Source organism: Mesoplodon bidens (genome assembly GCF_964165515.1).
Source record: "Mesoplodon bidens genome assembly, chromosome: 14".
NCBI classification, from domain to species: Eukaryota; Metazoa; Chordata; class Mammalia; order Artiodactyla; family Ziphiidae; genus Mesoplodon; species Mesoplodon bidens.
This window is the reverse complement of record NC_138170.1, coordinates 28,020,186-28,033,431: the sequence shown is the minus strand read 5'-3', so window position 1 is coordinate 28,033,431 and position 13,246 is coordinate 28,020,186. Positions and strand designations below refer to the sequence as shown.

Here is a 13,246-nt window from a genome sequence, read left to right as displayed (position 1 = left end):
ACATCATATGATATTTCTCTTTCTCAGTCTGAGAAAGAGAAATACTTTCTCTTCACTCAGTATGACAATCACTTGGTCCATGCATGTTGCTGCAAATGGCATTATTTAATTATTTTTAATGGCCATTGTATATATGTTCCATGTCTTCTTTATCCATTCCTCTGTCAAAGGACATTTAGGTTGCTTCCATGTCTTGGCTATTGTAAACAGTGCTGCAATGAACAATGGTGTGCATGTATCCTTTCGCACCCTGTTTTTATCCAGATATATGCCCAGTAGTGGGGTTGCAGGATCAGACTTCGAATAACCAAAGCAATCTCGAGAAAGAAAAACGGAGCTGGAGGAATCAGGCTCCCTTACTTCAGACTATACCTACAAAGCTATAGTCATCAAAACAGTATGGTACTGGCACAAAAATAGAAATATAGATCAATGGAACAGGATAGAAAGCCCAGAAATAAACCCAAGCACCTATAGTCAATTAATCTACAACAAATGAAGCAAGACTGTACAATCGGGAAAAGACAGTCTCTTCAAAAAATGATGCTGGGAAAACTGGACAGCTACATGTAAAAAAGTGAAATTAGAATATTCTTTAACACCATACACAAAGATAAGCTCAAAATGGATTAAAGACTTAAATGTCAGACTGGACACTATAAAACTCTTATATGAAAACATAGGCAGAACACTCTCTGACATAAATCACAGCAATATCTTTTTTGATCCATCTCCCAGACTAATGGAAATGAAATCAAAAACAAATGGAACCTAATTAAACTCCAAAGCTTTTGCACAGCAAAGGAAACGATAAACAAAATGAAAAGACAACCCACAGACTGGGAGAAAATATTTGCAAATGATGTGACCAACAAGGGATTAGTCTCCAAAATTTACAAACATCTCATGTGGCTTAATATCATCAAAACAACTAACCCAATAGAAAAATGGGTGGAAGATCTAAATAGACATTTCTCCAAAGAAGACATACAGATGGCAAAGAGACACATGAAAAGATGTTCAACATTGCTAATTATTAGAGAAATGCAGATCAAAACTACAATGAGATATCACCTCACACCAGTCAAAATGGCTATCATCAAAATATCCACAAAAAATAAATGCTGGAGAGGGTGCGGAGAGAAGGGAACCCTCCTGCACTGTTGGTGGGAATGTAAATTGGTACAGCCACTATGGAGAACGGTATGGAGGTTCCTTAAAAAGCTAAAATTAAGCAACAGTTTCTTAGACTCTTAGCTATCACACAAAAAGCACAAGCAACAACAAAAACAAAAGATAAATTTGGACTTCATCAAAATTTAAAACTTTTTTGTATCAAATGATCTTTTCCATTGAATGATTTGCAATATGATAAGGGTCTAGTACCCAGAATATATGAAAAACTCATGTAACTCAAAAACAAAAGACAATATGACCCAATTTTAAAAGAAACAAAGAAATAGACATTTCTCCAAAGATAATATACAAATGACTAATAAGCACATGGAAAGATTCTCAACGTCGTTAGTCATTAGGGAAATGAACATTAAAACTACAATGAGATAGCACTTCATACCCACCAGGATGGCAATTATTAAAAAAAAAATAATAAAATAAACCAGAAAATAGCAAGTGTTGGCAAAGGTGTGATAAAATTTGAACCCTCATACATTGCTGGTGGGACTGTAAATAATGCTGCCACTTTGGAAAACAGTTTGGCAGTTCCTCAAAAAGTTAAACATAGAGACCTAGCAATTCCTCTAGGTATGGACCTAGAGAATTAAAAACACATGTTCAAACAAAATTGTACACTAATGATCATAATGGCATTGTTCATAATAACCCCAAAGTGAAAACAAGTTATTTGTTCATATTTTTTGGACTTATCTGTCCATTTGTTGATGCACGAAGGTCCATCAACAGATGAATGGATAAACAAAATGTGGTATATCTATACAACGGAATATTATTTAGTCATAAAGGGAATGAAGTATTGATACATGCTACAACATGGATAAACCTTGAAAACATTATGTTGAGTGAAAGAAGCCAGACACAAAAGGACACATATTACTATTCCATTTATATGAAATGTCCAGAATGGGCAAATTAATAGAGAAAGAAAGTAGATTCAGGGGATAGGGAAAGAGGGGAATTGGAAGTGATTGTTAATAAATACAGCGTTTCTTTTGGGGTGATGGAAATATTCTGAAACTAGACAGTGATGGCTGCACAACATTGGGAGAATACAAACATACATTGAATTGTACACTTTGAAATGATGAATTTTATGTTGTGTGAGTTATATCACAACAAGAAGTTACAAAAAATTTTTAAAAAGCCTAAAACCGGTGCAAAAACATGTACACGAGTTCACACTGATATAAATAAATGATTTAAATTAATACATGAGGATGAAGAGACAAAAATTCCTTTTAGAAGAATTCCAAAGAATTTATTTAGATACCCTTTCTAAAAGGTAAAGCTTAACATCCCACCTCTCCCTGTCACCATCTTAAGTGTGGGCTGTAATTAGTGACTTGCTTCTAATAAACAGAATATGGAAAGGGATAAATAGTAACTTTACTGTGGGGAAACCTAGTAGACGCTGCTTTACCAAATGATCAAGGTTCACATCATTAGTGATGTCACATGGACATCATGTAACCTCTGATACATAATGGGAAGAGCACTTCAGCTGTGCGGTATTCGCTCAAAAGACCCATAACCCCAGCCTAATCAAGAGAAAAACATCAGAGGAACGCAAACTGAAGGATGTTCTAACAAAATACTTGACCAGTACTCCTCAAAGCGGTTAAGGACATGAAAGACAAGACTGAGAAACTGTCACAGACCAGAGGAGACTAAGGAGCTAGGAAAACTCTGTTGGTTTTTAAAATTTTAACAAATGCACACAGTAATATGTTAATGGAGGGATCTGGGTGAGGGATATAGAACTCTGTACCACTTTGCAACTTTTCTGTAAACTTAAAATTATTCAAAAATTAAGTTTAAAAAATGAGTGAAAGGCTGGGAGAAAATATTTGCTCATATATAACAAACACAAAGGTAATTAGCATCCATTGGATCAGTGGGTTGAGGATATTATGACAGACCCCGTCTCTTGACAGCATTCATTCCCCGTGACTTGCCTGCTATCAGGACTCAGATTGGCTCAAATAGTGGTCCAGATCCCTTGATCTCCCGCCCCATCCCAGCTTCATTTATCTTTTCATTCATGCATACAGTTAGTTGATTCAGCAAAATTTATTGAACATATTCTATGTGGCAGAAAGTCTTCTAGGCAGTGAGGATACCCCTTGCTCTCATGGAGCTTACAGGGAATGGACCCTCATTGCTCTAAATCAGACATCATAGTCTGGCCGTGATTGGTTGGGCCATGATTCGTTTAGGGGTGGCCACGTGATTCAATTCTGGCCAGTAAGATGTAACTGGAGGTTGGGACTTCCCTGGTGGTCCAGTTGTCAAGATTCTGTGCTCCCAATGCAGGGGGCCTGGGTTTGATCCCTGGTCAGGGAACTAGATCCCACATGCTGCAACTAAGACCCAGCACAGCCAAATTAAAAAAAAAAACAACAAAAGATGTAAGTGGAGGTAATATAAAGGGATAGTGTTAAATAGCAATTTAAATTTAAATAATTCTGAGAATACATAATTTTAGGGTAATAAATATTCAAACCTAAAGGAAGATGAAAATCACAGACTTCTAAGAAAGGGACAGATTCGACCTGCACAGGCCTTTATCTCTTTGTTTTTCCTTCTTCCTCCTGCCTGGAAAGTGGATGTGATGTCTGGAGGTGATGCAGCTGCCCTGTGCCTGTGAAGTGATAAGCATGCTAAGGATGACAGAACAGGAAGACAGAAGGTGCCTGGGTCTCTGCTCCTCAGATGCTCTAGTCCTGTATTGCTTGTGATTAAACCTCCAGAATTCTTCTTATGTCAAAACAAAACAAAACACCAAACCAAATAAAGAACAACAAAAAAACCCTACCTTATTCTTTACCGTACTCATAGTCCATTTTCAATTACTTGTAGCTGAACATACTTCGAACTGATAAAAGTATCAACAGGCAATTTCTTGAGAATACTATAAATGGCTAATGAGACATGAAAAGATGATTCAGCCTAATAGAAATTGGCAATTGCAAATTAATAAACCATTTCTCCCAACTTCGGTTTGACAGTCTCACTGAGGGTGCTGGGAAACAGGCAATCTCCTATGTTGTTGGTGAGAATATAAATTAGTACAGCCTTTTTGAGAGACAGTTGGCATTGTCTAGCAAAATATAAAGTGTATACCCTTTACCTAATAATTCCGCTCCTAGGAATTACTAGGAATCTTATAGAAATGTTTGTACTTATGCAAAAAGATATAAAAGGTGCTTGCTTCAGCAGTTTTGGTTATAATTAGTAAGTGAAAGCAAGTTAAATAAATAATAAGGAAATGGCTAAATTAAGGGGTAGTCCCACCATGGAATACTATGCAGCCACTAAAAAGGTTGAGACCATTATGTAGACTACAAATCTATTTGTAAAAACATTTCAACATTTTGCCATGTTCATTTCAGATTTTTAAAAAAGAAATTAGACTTTATAAAGTAAAAAGAAAATAACCCTCTGTACCCCAGTGAACCTTATTTTGTTCCCTCTGCAGAGGGAACTTGGTGTTTATCATTCTCCTGCATGTTTTCAAAGTTTAAATTGTATTGCAGTATCATTCTTCAACTTGCTTTTTTACTCAACAACTCTTTAAAGATGTTTTCATGTTGACACATGTAGCTATAGTTCATTTTAACTGCTGTTTAGTATTCTATTAGATGAATATATCACAATTTATCTATTCTCTCCTTGGTGGACATTTAGGTTATTTCTAACTTTTCATCATTACAAACAATGATAGAGTGAACAACCTTATACATGTCTCCTTGTGCACACATGCATAGATTTCAAGAGAGTAAGACAATTTTTATTAATATTTATAATATTTATAGGCTTTAACCAATCAATTCCACTCCTGAAATTTTATGCTATAGAAATACCTAAGCAAGAAGGCAAAGATGTATACAAATGTCTTGAAATATTGTTTGTAATTGTGAAATACTGGAAACATCCCAAATATCCATCAATTCACAATTAAATAAACTCAAGGTATATACAATGCAATGGAAATACTTATGGGCTTCACAAAGGATAAGATGTCCTATACGTTGCTACAAAAGATGTTTAAGATACATTAAGTGTGGAAAAAACCCTGTAATTTAATACACTATAATTATAATTCTTTTAATGAAAAAAGTCAGTATATATGTAGTAAAGTGATCTGAATGAACATCGCCATCCTGTTAGCAGTGATTATACGTGGAAAATGGGATTAGGGCTCAGCGGGGAAATCCTCCAGTAGTTTTGTCAGATACCTGAGTACACACGAACATATACATGTACACACATGTTCACCGCCACCACCAATTCTGCCCATCAGGAATTAAACTGCTACTTTGATTTCTCACCTTAGTCTGTTTTCAACCTGTTCCTTATTCCATGGCATACCAAGAGTGGAGTGGTACATATTTGCAGAGAATTTTACACGATAATAAAACTGGCTTAACGTTGGTTTGCTTTTTATTACCACCATATGCTTTCTAAAGAACGTCAGTGACAAAATATTCCTCCTAGCAAGGAGTGCTGCTTGCACAGTCCCCTCCCTTGGTAGCAAATCACTACCAAGTGTGGTCGATGTGGTCATGAGGGCCCATGTACCATTGGCTGGGCAAGGTGCTGCAGGGGTTTCAGACAGGCATCTGATGTCTTTCCTGCCTTTGAAGAGCAGGGGCACCAGACAGGTACTCAGACACTAGAAACCATCAGTCTCTCTGTGGTTCAATTTACTGCCTGTATGACCTGCTTCCCGAAAGCAGCTTCTCTGCCAGCTGCCCTGGATGGGCCCTATCCTCACCCTTCCTATCTTGATGCCCTCAAGCTGCCCTGCACTTGAAGCCTTACTGTTTTTCCTCATCCTGGGAAAAAAAGAGACTCTGACCCTTTGGTCTTACTTTCTCCCATGCACATCTTTGCCTCCCTTTGTCTCCAGTGTCCAGATCACCACTTAACCCTCCACTTTGCTCCTGAGTGGTACCTGAAAATGCCTTCCCTAAAACCTTGGAAACATACCTGGGGGAACAAAAGTGAAATGGTTGCTCAGAACTGGCTATCTGAAAAACCTATAGCTGGGCAGTCCGGGGCCCCTTTCCTGTGCCCATGGAAGTGGTGTTTCCCCAGCAGTCTTCTCTGGAAAAGAGCTTCACTGGAGAGGGCAGGGCGTTACTCCATCAGCTTTAAAAATAAGCACTCCGTGGAACAGAAAGAAAGAAAAGCCATCCACCCAGCTTAACCTGAGCCTTGTAACAGAGAGGGGAGTGTGTGAGGAGAACAAGAGGGAGATACAATTAATTACCCTTAGAAGCAAAGGTAAAAGTTGAAGATTACGAGACCCATTTACAGGAGGAAATAGACCCATCATTGAGCCTAGAGAATGGAAGGATTGTTTAGGGCCAGAAAAGCGTCTCAATGTTCAGATTTCATTCCTTTTCTGGAGCTTTGGAGAGAGGAAGGTCATAGCTTGGGCTTGGAAGGTACAGTTAGCAGTGGGCTCAGACCGGGAGGGGGGCTGCTGTCTTGGGTTCGGTTCTGGGCCCACAGACTGCCCCCTCCCTGAGGGAATAGGAGCTGGAATCCTCTCCAGGAGCCCATGTGGGCTGGCCGGAAGGGGTAACCCTGTGTGAGGCCCCTGCATTAACATCACAACAGCTGATGTCACAGACCCCACAGAGCAGCTGGGGCCCCAAATGCAGGGTAACCCTAACCCCAGCAGTGATGGAAACAGATAGAGGGGTGGTGCCCCCCGCACAATGCCTGGCCCCCACCATACCCCTCCTCCTCCCTTCACTTCCTCAAGAGCCTTTGTCTTCTGGTCTCTTGGGCCTGGAGTCTCTCTCATTCCCAGCAAATACTGTCCATTAAATTCAAAGCTGAGGCCTCCAGGGAAAGGGTCTGGCACTTTTTTCCTCTCTCCCCTTATCTCCCACTAGCCATTCCCCATCCTCATCTGCCTGGTGAGCAGACGAGACAAGGGGCAAGCTGGTGACGGCTTCACATCTGTCCCTGGTTTGGTTTGGTTCCCCGCAGAGCCCTCTCTGGACAAGGCCATGGGCAAGACATTGTCCCCGTCAGTGCTGACTCAGAAGCTGTGGGAAACATTCGGGGGGTGAGTTGGGCTTTGACAGCCCAAGCCTCTGTACTGGACCCTCTGGTTTGCGATCCCCTCAACCAGGTGGAAGTCTCGGTATTCTTAGAAGTACAGGGTCCTCGTGCCTCCCTCAGTACCTTGAACTGGTTTGGGGAGATCAAGCTTAGGTGGTTGTACTGGTCTTTAGGTGTGACCTGGGGATCCTGTGAGGGCTCCCGGAAGAGGGGGTGCGGCAGGGCTGCAGGTCTTGAAAAATCTCCCTGCCAGAACTCTACGAGGCAGGGAGAAGAGGTAACTGCTCAGAGTGTCTGGCTTTTCCTCACAGGGAGATCTATACTTCCAAAGGAATTCGGTTATGATTCAGGATTTCAGTCCTGAATCTTCCTTAGACATTGATGAAAGCCATGTACCTTCTAGCCAGAAAAATGAGTGGATGCAAGCCTGCGCGCCTGTACATGCATTCACACACACACACACACACACACTCCAAGGGTTCATGGACCTCTGGTCAAGAACTCCTGAATTCTAAAAGGAGGAATACATTTTGGCAGAGAAGGTTCCAGGTGGAATTGAGGGGCAGATTCTACCCGAAGGACTGGCTCTACTCTGAGCCAGGCAACTGGCTGTCTGATGGGGAGGGCTTGTTCCTCTGTGTCTACACAGGTGCTCGAGGGGCCTCAGTACCATTAAGCCTGTGATGGGCTTGGGGAGTGGAAGCCGGGAGGCAGAGAAGCTGTGGACACTTCTGTCCAATGCTCAGCCACAGCATGTTGTGGAATTTGAGGGGAGGGAGGGAAAGGCCTGAAAGAGTTCATGTGTTGTGGCTGGGAACTGGCTAGGCATATCGACCATGCATAGGTCATTTACACTTCACAGCAAGCCTGTAAATTAGGCACTACGGTTCTGCTTTCACTGAGGATTATGAGATTTAGGGAGTTAATTGTTCAAGGTCATCCAGCTAGTAAGTGGCACAGCAGGAAGTGAAGCCCAGGTCTCTCAGGCACCAAAGCCCAGTTGCAGTAGTCAGACGTTAACTGAAGAAACTCTCTCCAGCCTATTCCCATGGCTTCCATGTCAGCCTCGGGGCCAAGAAGGCTGGGTGTTGTTACACAGACATTTCAGACCTTAGTCACCATGGTTTCAGATATGCCCACCAGGTCCCCACTCTCCTCCCACTGTACACCAGACTTGTGCCAACTTTTCACTCTAATGTCGTCGGCACCGTATTGAATTTAATTCCTTCAAGGCCCAGCTAATTAACATCCTGATTTCCCTGTGCTGTCTTCCCTGACCAGACCCGTTCCTACACCAGACCGTGATGCCTGTCCCTCTCCGCCACCGAGCTCTAAGGCGGGCTCATTTCGCTCCTTGCTCTAGATAATCCCTCCTGGCTCCATCTTACCCAGGAGACTTTCCACAGCAGGGCTGGTGTTCAAAACACACTGAGCCCCCAGTTGCCTAGCTTGGTGCTCCCCACAAACCAGGCGTGTCAAGGGTTATTCCTCTTGATGATGATGACGATGCCTGTGTTAACTGTATAGACAGGAAAGCCTAGCCCAGTAGTTTGGAATGTTTCCAAGGCCACAATTCGACTTCTTGCCTTGTCCGGCAGGCAGGCTTTCTCCTCCCCACCAGGCTTCTGCCTGCTCTAGTCCTCAGTCCGGCTCAAGGGGTGCAATGGCCATCATCCAGATCACCAACCATGGCTGCAGTGTGCAAAAGGGGCGGGAGAACAAAAAACCATGAGACAACACCGTGGCTTTTGAACAGGTACATAGGATGTCTTATTTAATAGCAGTTAAAAGAGGAAAACGTACAGGAGGAATAAACATGCTCTTTCCACATAAGAGGTTTTCTACTAACCATGAGGCCCATCTGTATCAGTAGCTTTACTAGTTTTAAAGAAAAAAGTTCCCTTTAGAGTTAAAAATGGACTTTGCTAAATTTCCCCCATAAATGTGCAAAATAAAAAGGCCATTTCCAACACATTAGTGAAAAGTAACTGCAAACTCAGGCAAAAGAAAGAAAAAAAAAAGAGGCAATGGAAGCAGTCAGGTGCAGAGTCTTGGGAGAAGCGAGGCTATGGTGAGGGGGATTTCTGCAGCAGGCCCCAGGGACTGTGCTCAGAGGCCTCATGGGGAGAGTCATGGGCAATGCCAATCTTGGGGATAAAGGGCCCTGGGTCTGGGATTTGCTGAGCAAGCACTTGTCAAGTGTGCAGGCTGACTTGGAGGCCTGGGAGACAATGAAAATACTGGGGACTGCTCCCTGTAAGCCTGTATATTCCCTTTACCAGTGGGGACTCTCTGTTGTTCCCAATTTCCAGGTCCTGTTCTTCCCCACCCCCAAGAGCTTCATTTACAGTCTACTCAAAGAGATTTTGCTATGAGATACGTTAAAACTATACCAGCTGCCTAAAGTACTACTGAAACCCACTAGGGTCCCAAACCTGACTGTCCCTTCAGGAATATGGACCTGGTTTTCCCAAGAACTCAGCCAACTAGAAGACAGAAAGACCTCCAGGCACCCATGTTCTCGCCTCTTACTGAGGCCTCCAGGGCACTTCTACACCTCTGGGCATTTGAGCCCAGATGTCAGGAGTCTGAGGGGCATGGACACCCATGCTTTGCACAAGTCCTCGCAAGGGCAGGCGCAGCTAGAGGCCTATAGACAAAACTGAAAACTCTTACTTCACCAATTCAAACAGCTTGGACATTGCTGGTCCCTGTTTTTTTACCTTTCCCTGCTCACCAAGAGTGTGTCCCCACAGACAACTCAGTAGCTGCATGTTGGTTTTGTTAGGGAAGGCTGAGGCAGACGGAGAGGGAAGAAGGGATCTAGCAAAGGATCCACCCTATGAGTCTTGGGCTTGAATAAGCGTTCTCTGTAGAGGGACCTGTGTGTGCAAGGGGCAGAGTAACCCACGTTCCTCCACCCTGTTCACTTTCTCTTCTATAGCACTGTTTCTCCAGGGTACAGGTTTTTGTTTTTTTTTTGCGGTACGCGGGTCTCTCACTGTTGTGGCCTCTCCCGTTGCAGAGCACAGGCTCTGGACGCGCAGGCTTAGCGGCCATGGCTCACGGGTCCAGCCGCTCGGTGGCATGTGGGATCTTCCCAGACCGGGGCACGAACCAATGTCCCCTGCATCGGCAGGCGGACTCTCAACCACTGCGTCACCAGGGAAGCCCCAGGGTACAGGTTTGAGACCAGGCCAGCAATGATAACAGTTGAAAACTACTGTGATATGCTTAAGGTTCTCTCCATTCCACTTCAAAGTCTCAGCACTCAAAGCGGAAGAGATCTTGCTGTAAACTGGCATCTAGTGAAGGAGGGTGCTTGGGGCCCTTCTGAAGCAATGGGATTAGTGTGGTCATTTCTCGTTCTTTTCTAATAAAGTCCAGATCCTGACAGATGGTATTTTGGGTCTCATTCCCATGGACCCCTGCCTTTCCTTGGCTATGGAAGTTCTGGGTAGCAGCACTCATCTCTGAGCCTCATTCTAAAGCCCTGGGCAAACTGCCTAGCCCCTAGGATGAGCCTCAGAAGGCTTCTGCAGAGTCCACACGCAGCCTGGTCTCCAGCTTTGAGGAAGCCTGCGTGTCGGTGTGCATATTTTCTTCCCCATGGTTTTTAAGTTGTGATACAATATTTGGTGGGGGTCGGGGTGTGAAAAAGGAAGCACTGCCTTCCCTAGAAGCAACTCAGCAGCTGACAAAGGGAGTGAAGAATTCTGTCTGATGAGTCTTTCCTTCCACTAACCCAAGCTGGAAATGACTGTGTGGCTTAGTTGTCATTGTTTGGTGATGCACGATTATACTCTTGCCAGTAGCCTTAGTAGCATCTCCCTGAAGTGTCTTAAAGGGCAGATTCCTCTGCCTGACTTCACAGTGAAGCCCTTGCATTAAGTCTCGGGAGTCCATTTGGGACAGAGGACACAGCCTCCAAGCTAGCTGGTCCAGGCTCCTCTGCAAACTCCAGACCTTGAGGGATAGGATTACAGGCAAGCCTTCTCAGATGAAGCCAAAAGATAGCTATGGGGATCTCAAAAGGGGATGGAAGCTTTGGGCTTGAGCAAGAAGAGCTTATCCAGGATATGACTTAGTGAGGGACAGCTGTGCCATGGGTAACAAACCACTAGCCATGGCTGATCCGCTCTACTTCACGGTGACAGTGGTTCCATCCCTAAAGGCATCCATTCAGTCCAGCTATAGCTGTCCCCACAGTACAGAGTTGATGATATTTCCTTTAAAGATGGTGGCCAGAAAGTTGGCTTTAAAACACAAAGGAATGATTCCAAGGTTTTACCTAAGGGTAAAGTAAGGGTCATTTTCAGGCTTCTGGAATCTGACTATCCCAATGACACTGCTGGAAGAGGCCAAGTCTGAGACTCTTTGTCTAAGGAATAACTGTTGACCTATGCCCTGAACCAAGTACCCTGACAATGAGAGGAATGGGGAAGGGCTGGGGCTCTGATTCCATTTGCACTGGCTTTCAAGATCTCCTCCTGGTGTGGGGCCGCCTATAGTTAGTCACAAGGTCCAATTCTTCCCGTTGCGTACTCAGCTCTACCGTGCCCCAGAAAACTTAGAAGTAAAAGCATTGGGTCAGATCTAGGCTAAAAAATGCCGTCCTTGGGGGGACTGGAGCGAAGCCGTCATCTTGCCACACAGCACGCTTGTTCACCGGTCAGTGAAAGTCAGTGGACTGAAGAGGTGAACCTCCAGAACTGCGTGCTGGTCTTTGATAGACTAAGTAGTAGTGTTTTCCAGGCCCTTTCCTTGCATCAGGAAGAATCGGCCTCGCCTACACGGTGAATGGGGCCCCTAGGAGTGAACAGGATGTACTTTATTACCCTTCTGCCTACTCACCTTACCTCCCAGAGCCAAGTAGCCATTCTGTTTGTGTATTTTCTGAGCCCCAGATCTAAGCTCTAGAGCCACGGATGAAAGGTGGTTTATCATACTGGACCGATGACACCACCATCTCTAGGAAAATACAGACAGTGTAGCATGACTTCCCCTGAAGCCCAGCCTAGCAACAGCTCGTGGACTTGCTTACCCTTGTGCCTCTTTCACTATAGGGAAAGGTTATGCGAATACTGTACATAGGTTATTAAAAAAATACATTTGCTCTCTTTGAAGAAGAATGCACAAATGCAGGGCCAGCCAGTGCTGGGGCCCGGACTCTGGGGCTGCAGCCAGCAGCCTCTGTGGGCCCGAGGCCTGCCTTCACGAGTGGTGGCTGCTGATGAGTCCCCGGAGTTGCTTGGCCACAGTGTCAATCAATTTCTGCTTGTCTCGCTCATTTTTCCGAAACTGTGCAAACATGTTGTTCTTGCGGCTAGTGTCCTTCATCCTAAACAGAGAAGGGAAGAAAGAGAGCAAAGTGTTTGAGGCGGCAATGGTGGCTAGTGTGTCTTAAGCACCACCCGGAGTTGAGAGAGTCCAGAACACTTCCACTGTCAGGCGCGGACTCACCTACTACTATTGACAAAGCTGCCCTCCTGGCACCCAAAGCCCTCCCCACTTCAGTCACCTTTGGAGAACAGTCAAGAGCCAGCCATGGCCAATCGCCTCCTCATCCATACCCACCCTTCCTACTTCCTTCCCTTCTACGCCCAGGTATGCCTCTGTTGTAGGTATCTGGCACCTGCTGCAGCCCTGATGGTCAACAGGACCTTAGAGAATGTCTAAGGTCTTCTCATCACCTCATAAACCTACTAAATCCTGCTGGGACCTTACAGCTGGTATTTGAAAGGTAAAGCAGAACGATGCTCTTAACTAGCAATTCCAAAAGAACATGAGTAACTGAAAGCCACTGTGCATTTCCAAACCCTCCGCTATCTGGTTAGTCTATCCTACCGTTAACAAAACCAAGGGCTTGACTGATCTCTTTTCCTTTGCCTCGGGGTAGGGGCCCAGGGGCAGTGAGGTGGTAAGAGGGCATGGTGCTGAGGAAGGCAGGCGCCAAAAGACTGAGCCA

General features: G+C 44.3%; 1 protein-coding gene across 2 annotated transcripts in view; it reads right to left on the bottom strand.

Annotated features, from left to right (window-relative positions):
* Nucleotides 1-9,024: 9,024 nt before the first annotated feature.
* EXOC6B (exocyst complex component 6B) overlaps nt 9,025-13,246 on the bottom strand; it is a 722,789-nt gene continuing 718,567 nt past the window's right edge. For both annotated transcript variants that reach the window (XM_081253931.1, XM_081253932.1), the window contains exon 22: nt 9,025-12,619. In XM_081253931.1, the coding sequence (XP_081110057.1) occupies nt 12,493-12,619 (127 nt within the window). In that variant the 3' untranslated portion in view covers nt 9,025-12,492. The remainder of the gene's footprint in view (nt 12,620-13,246) is intronic.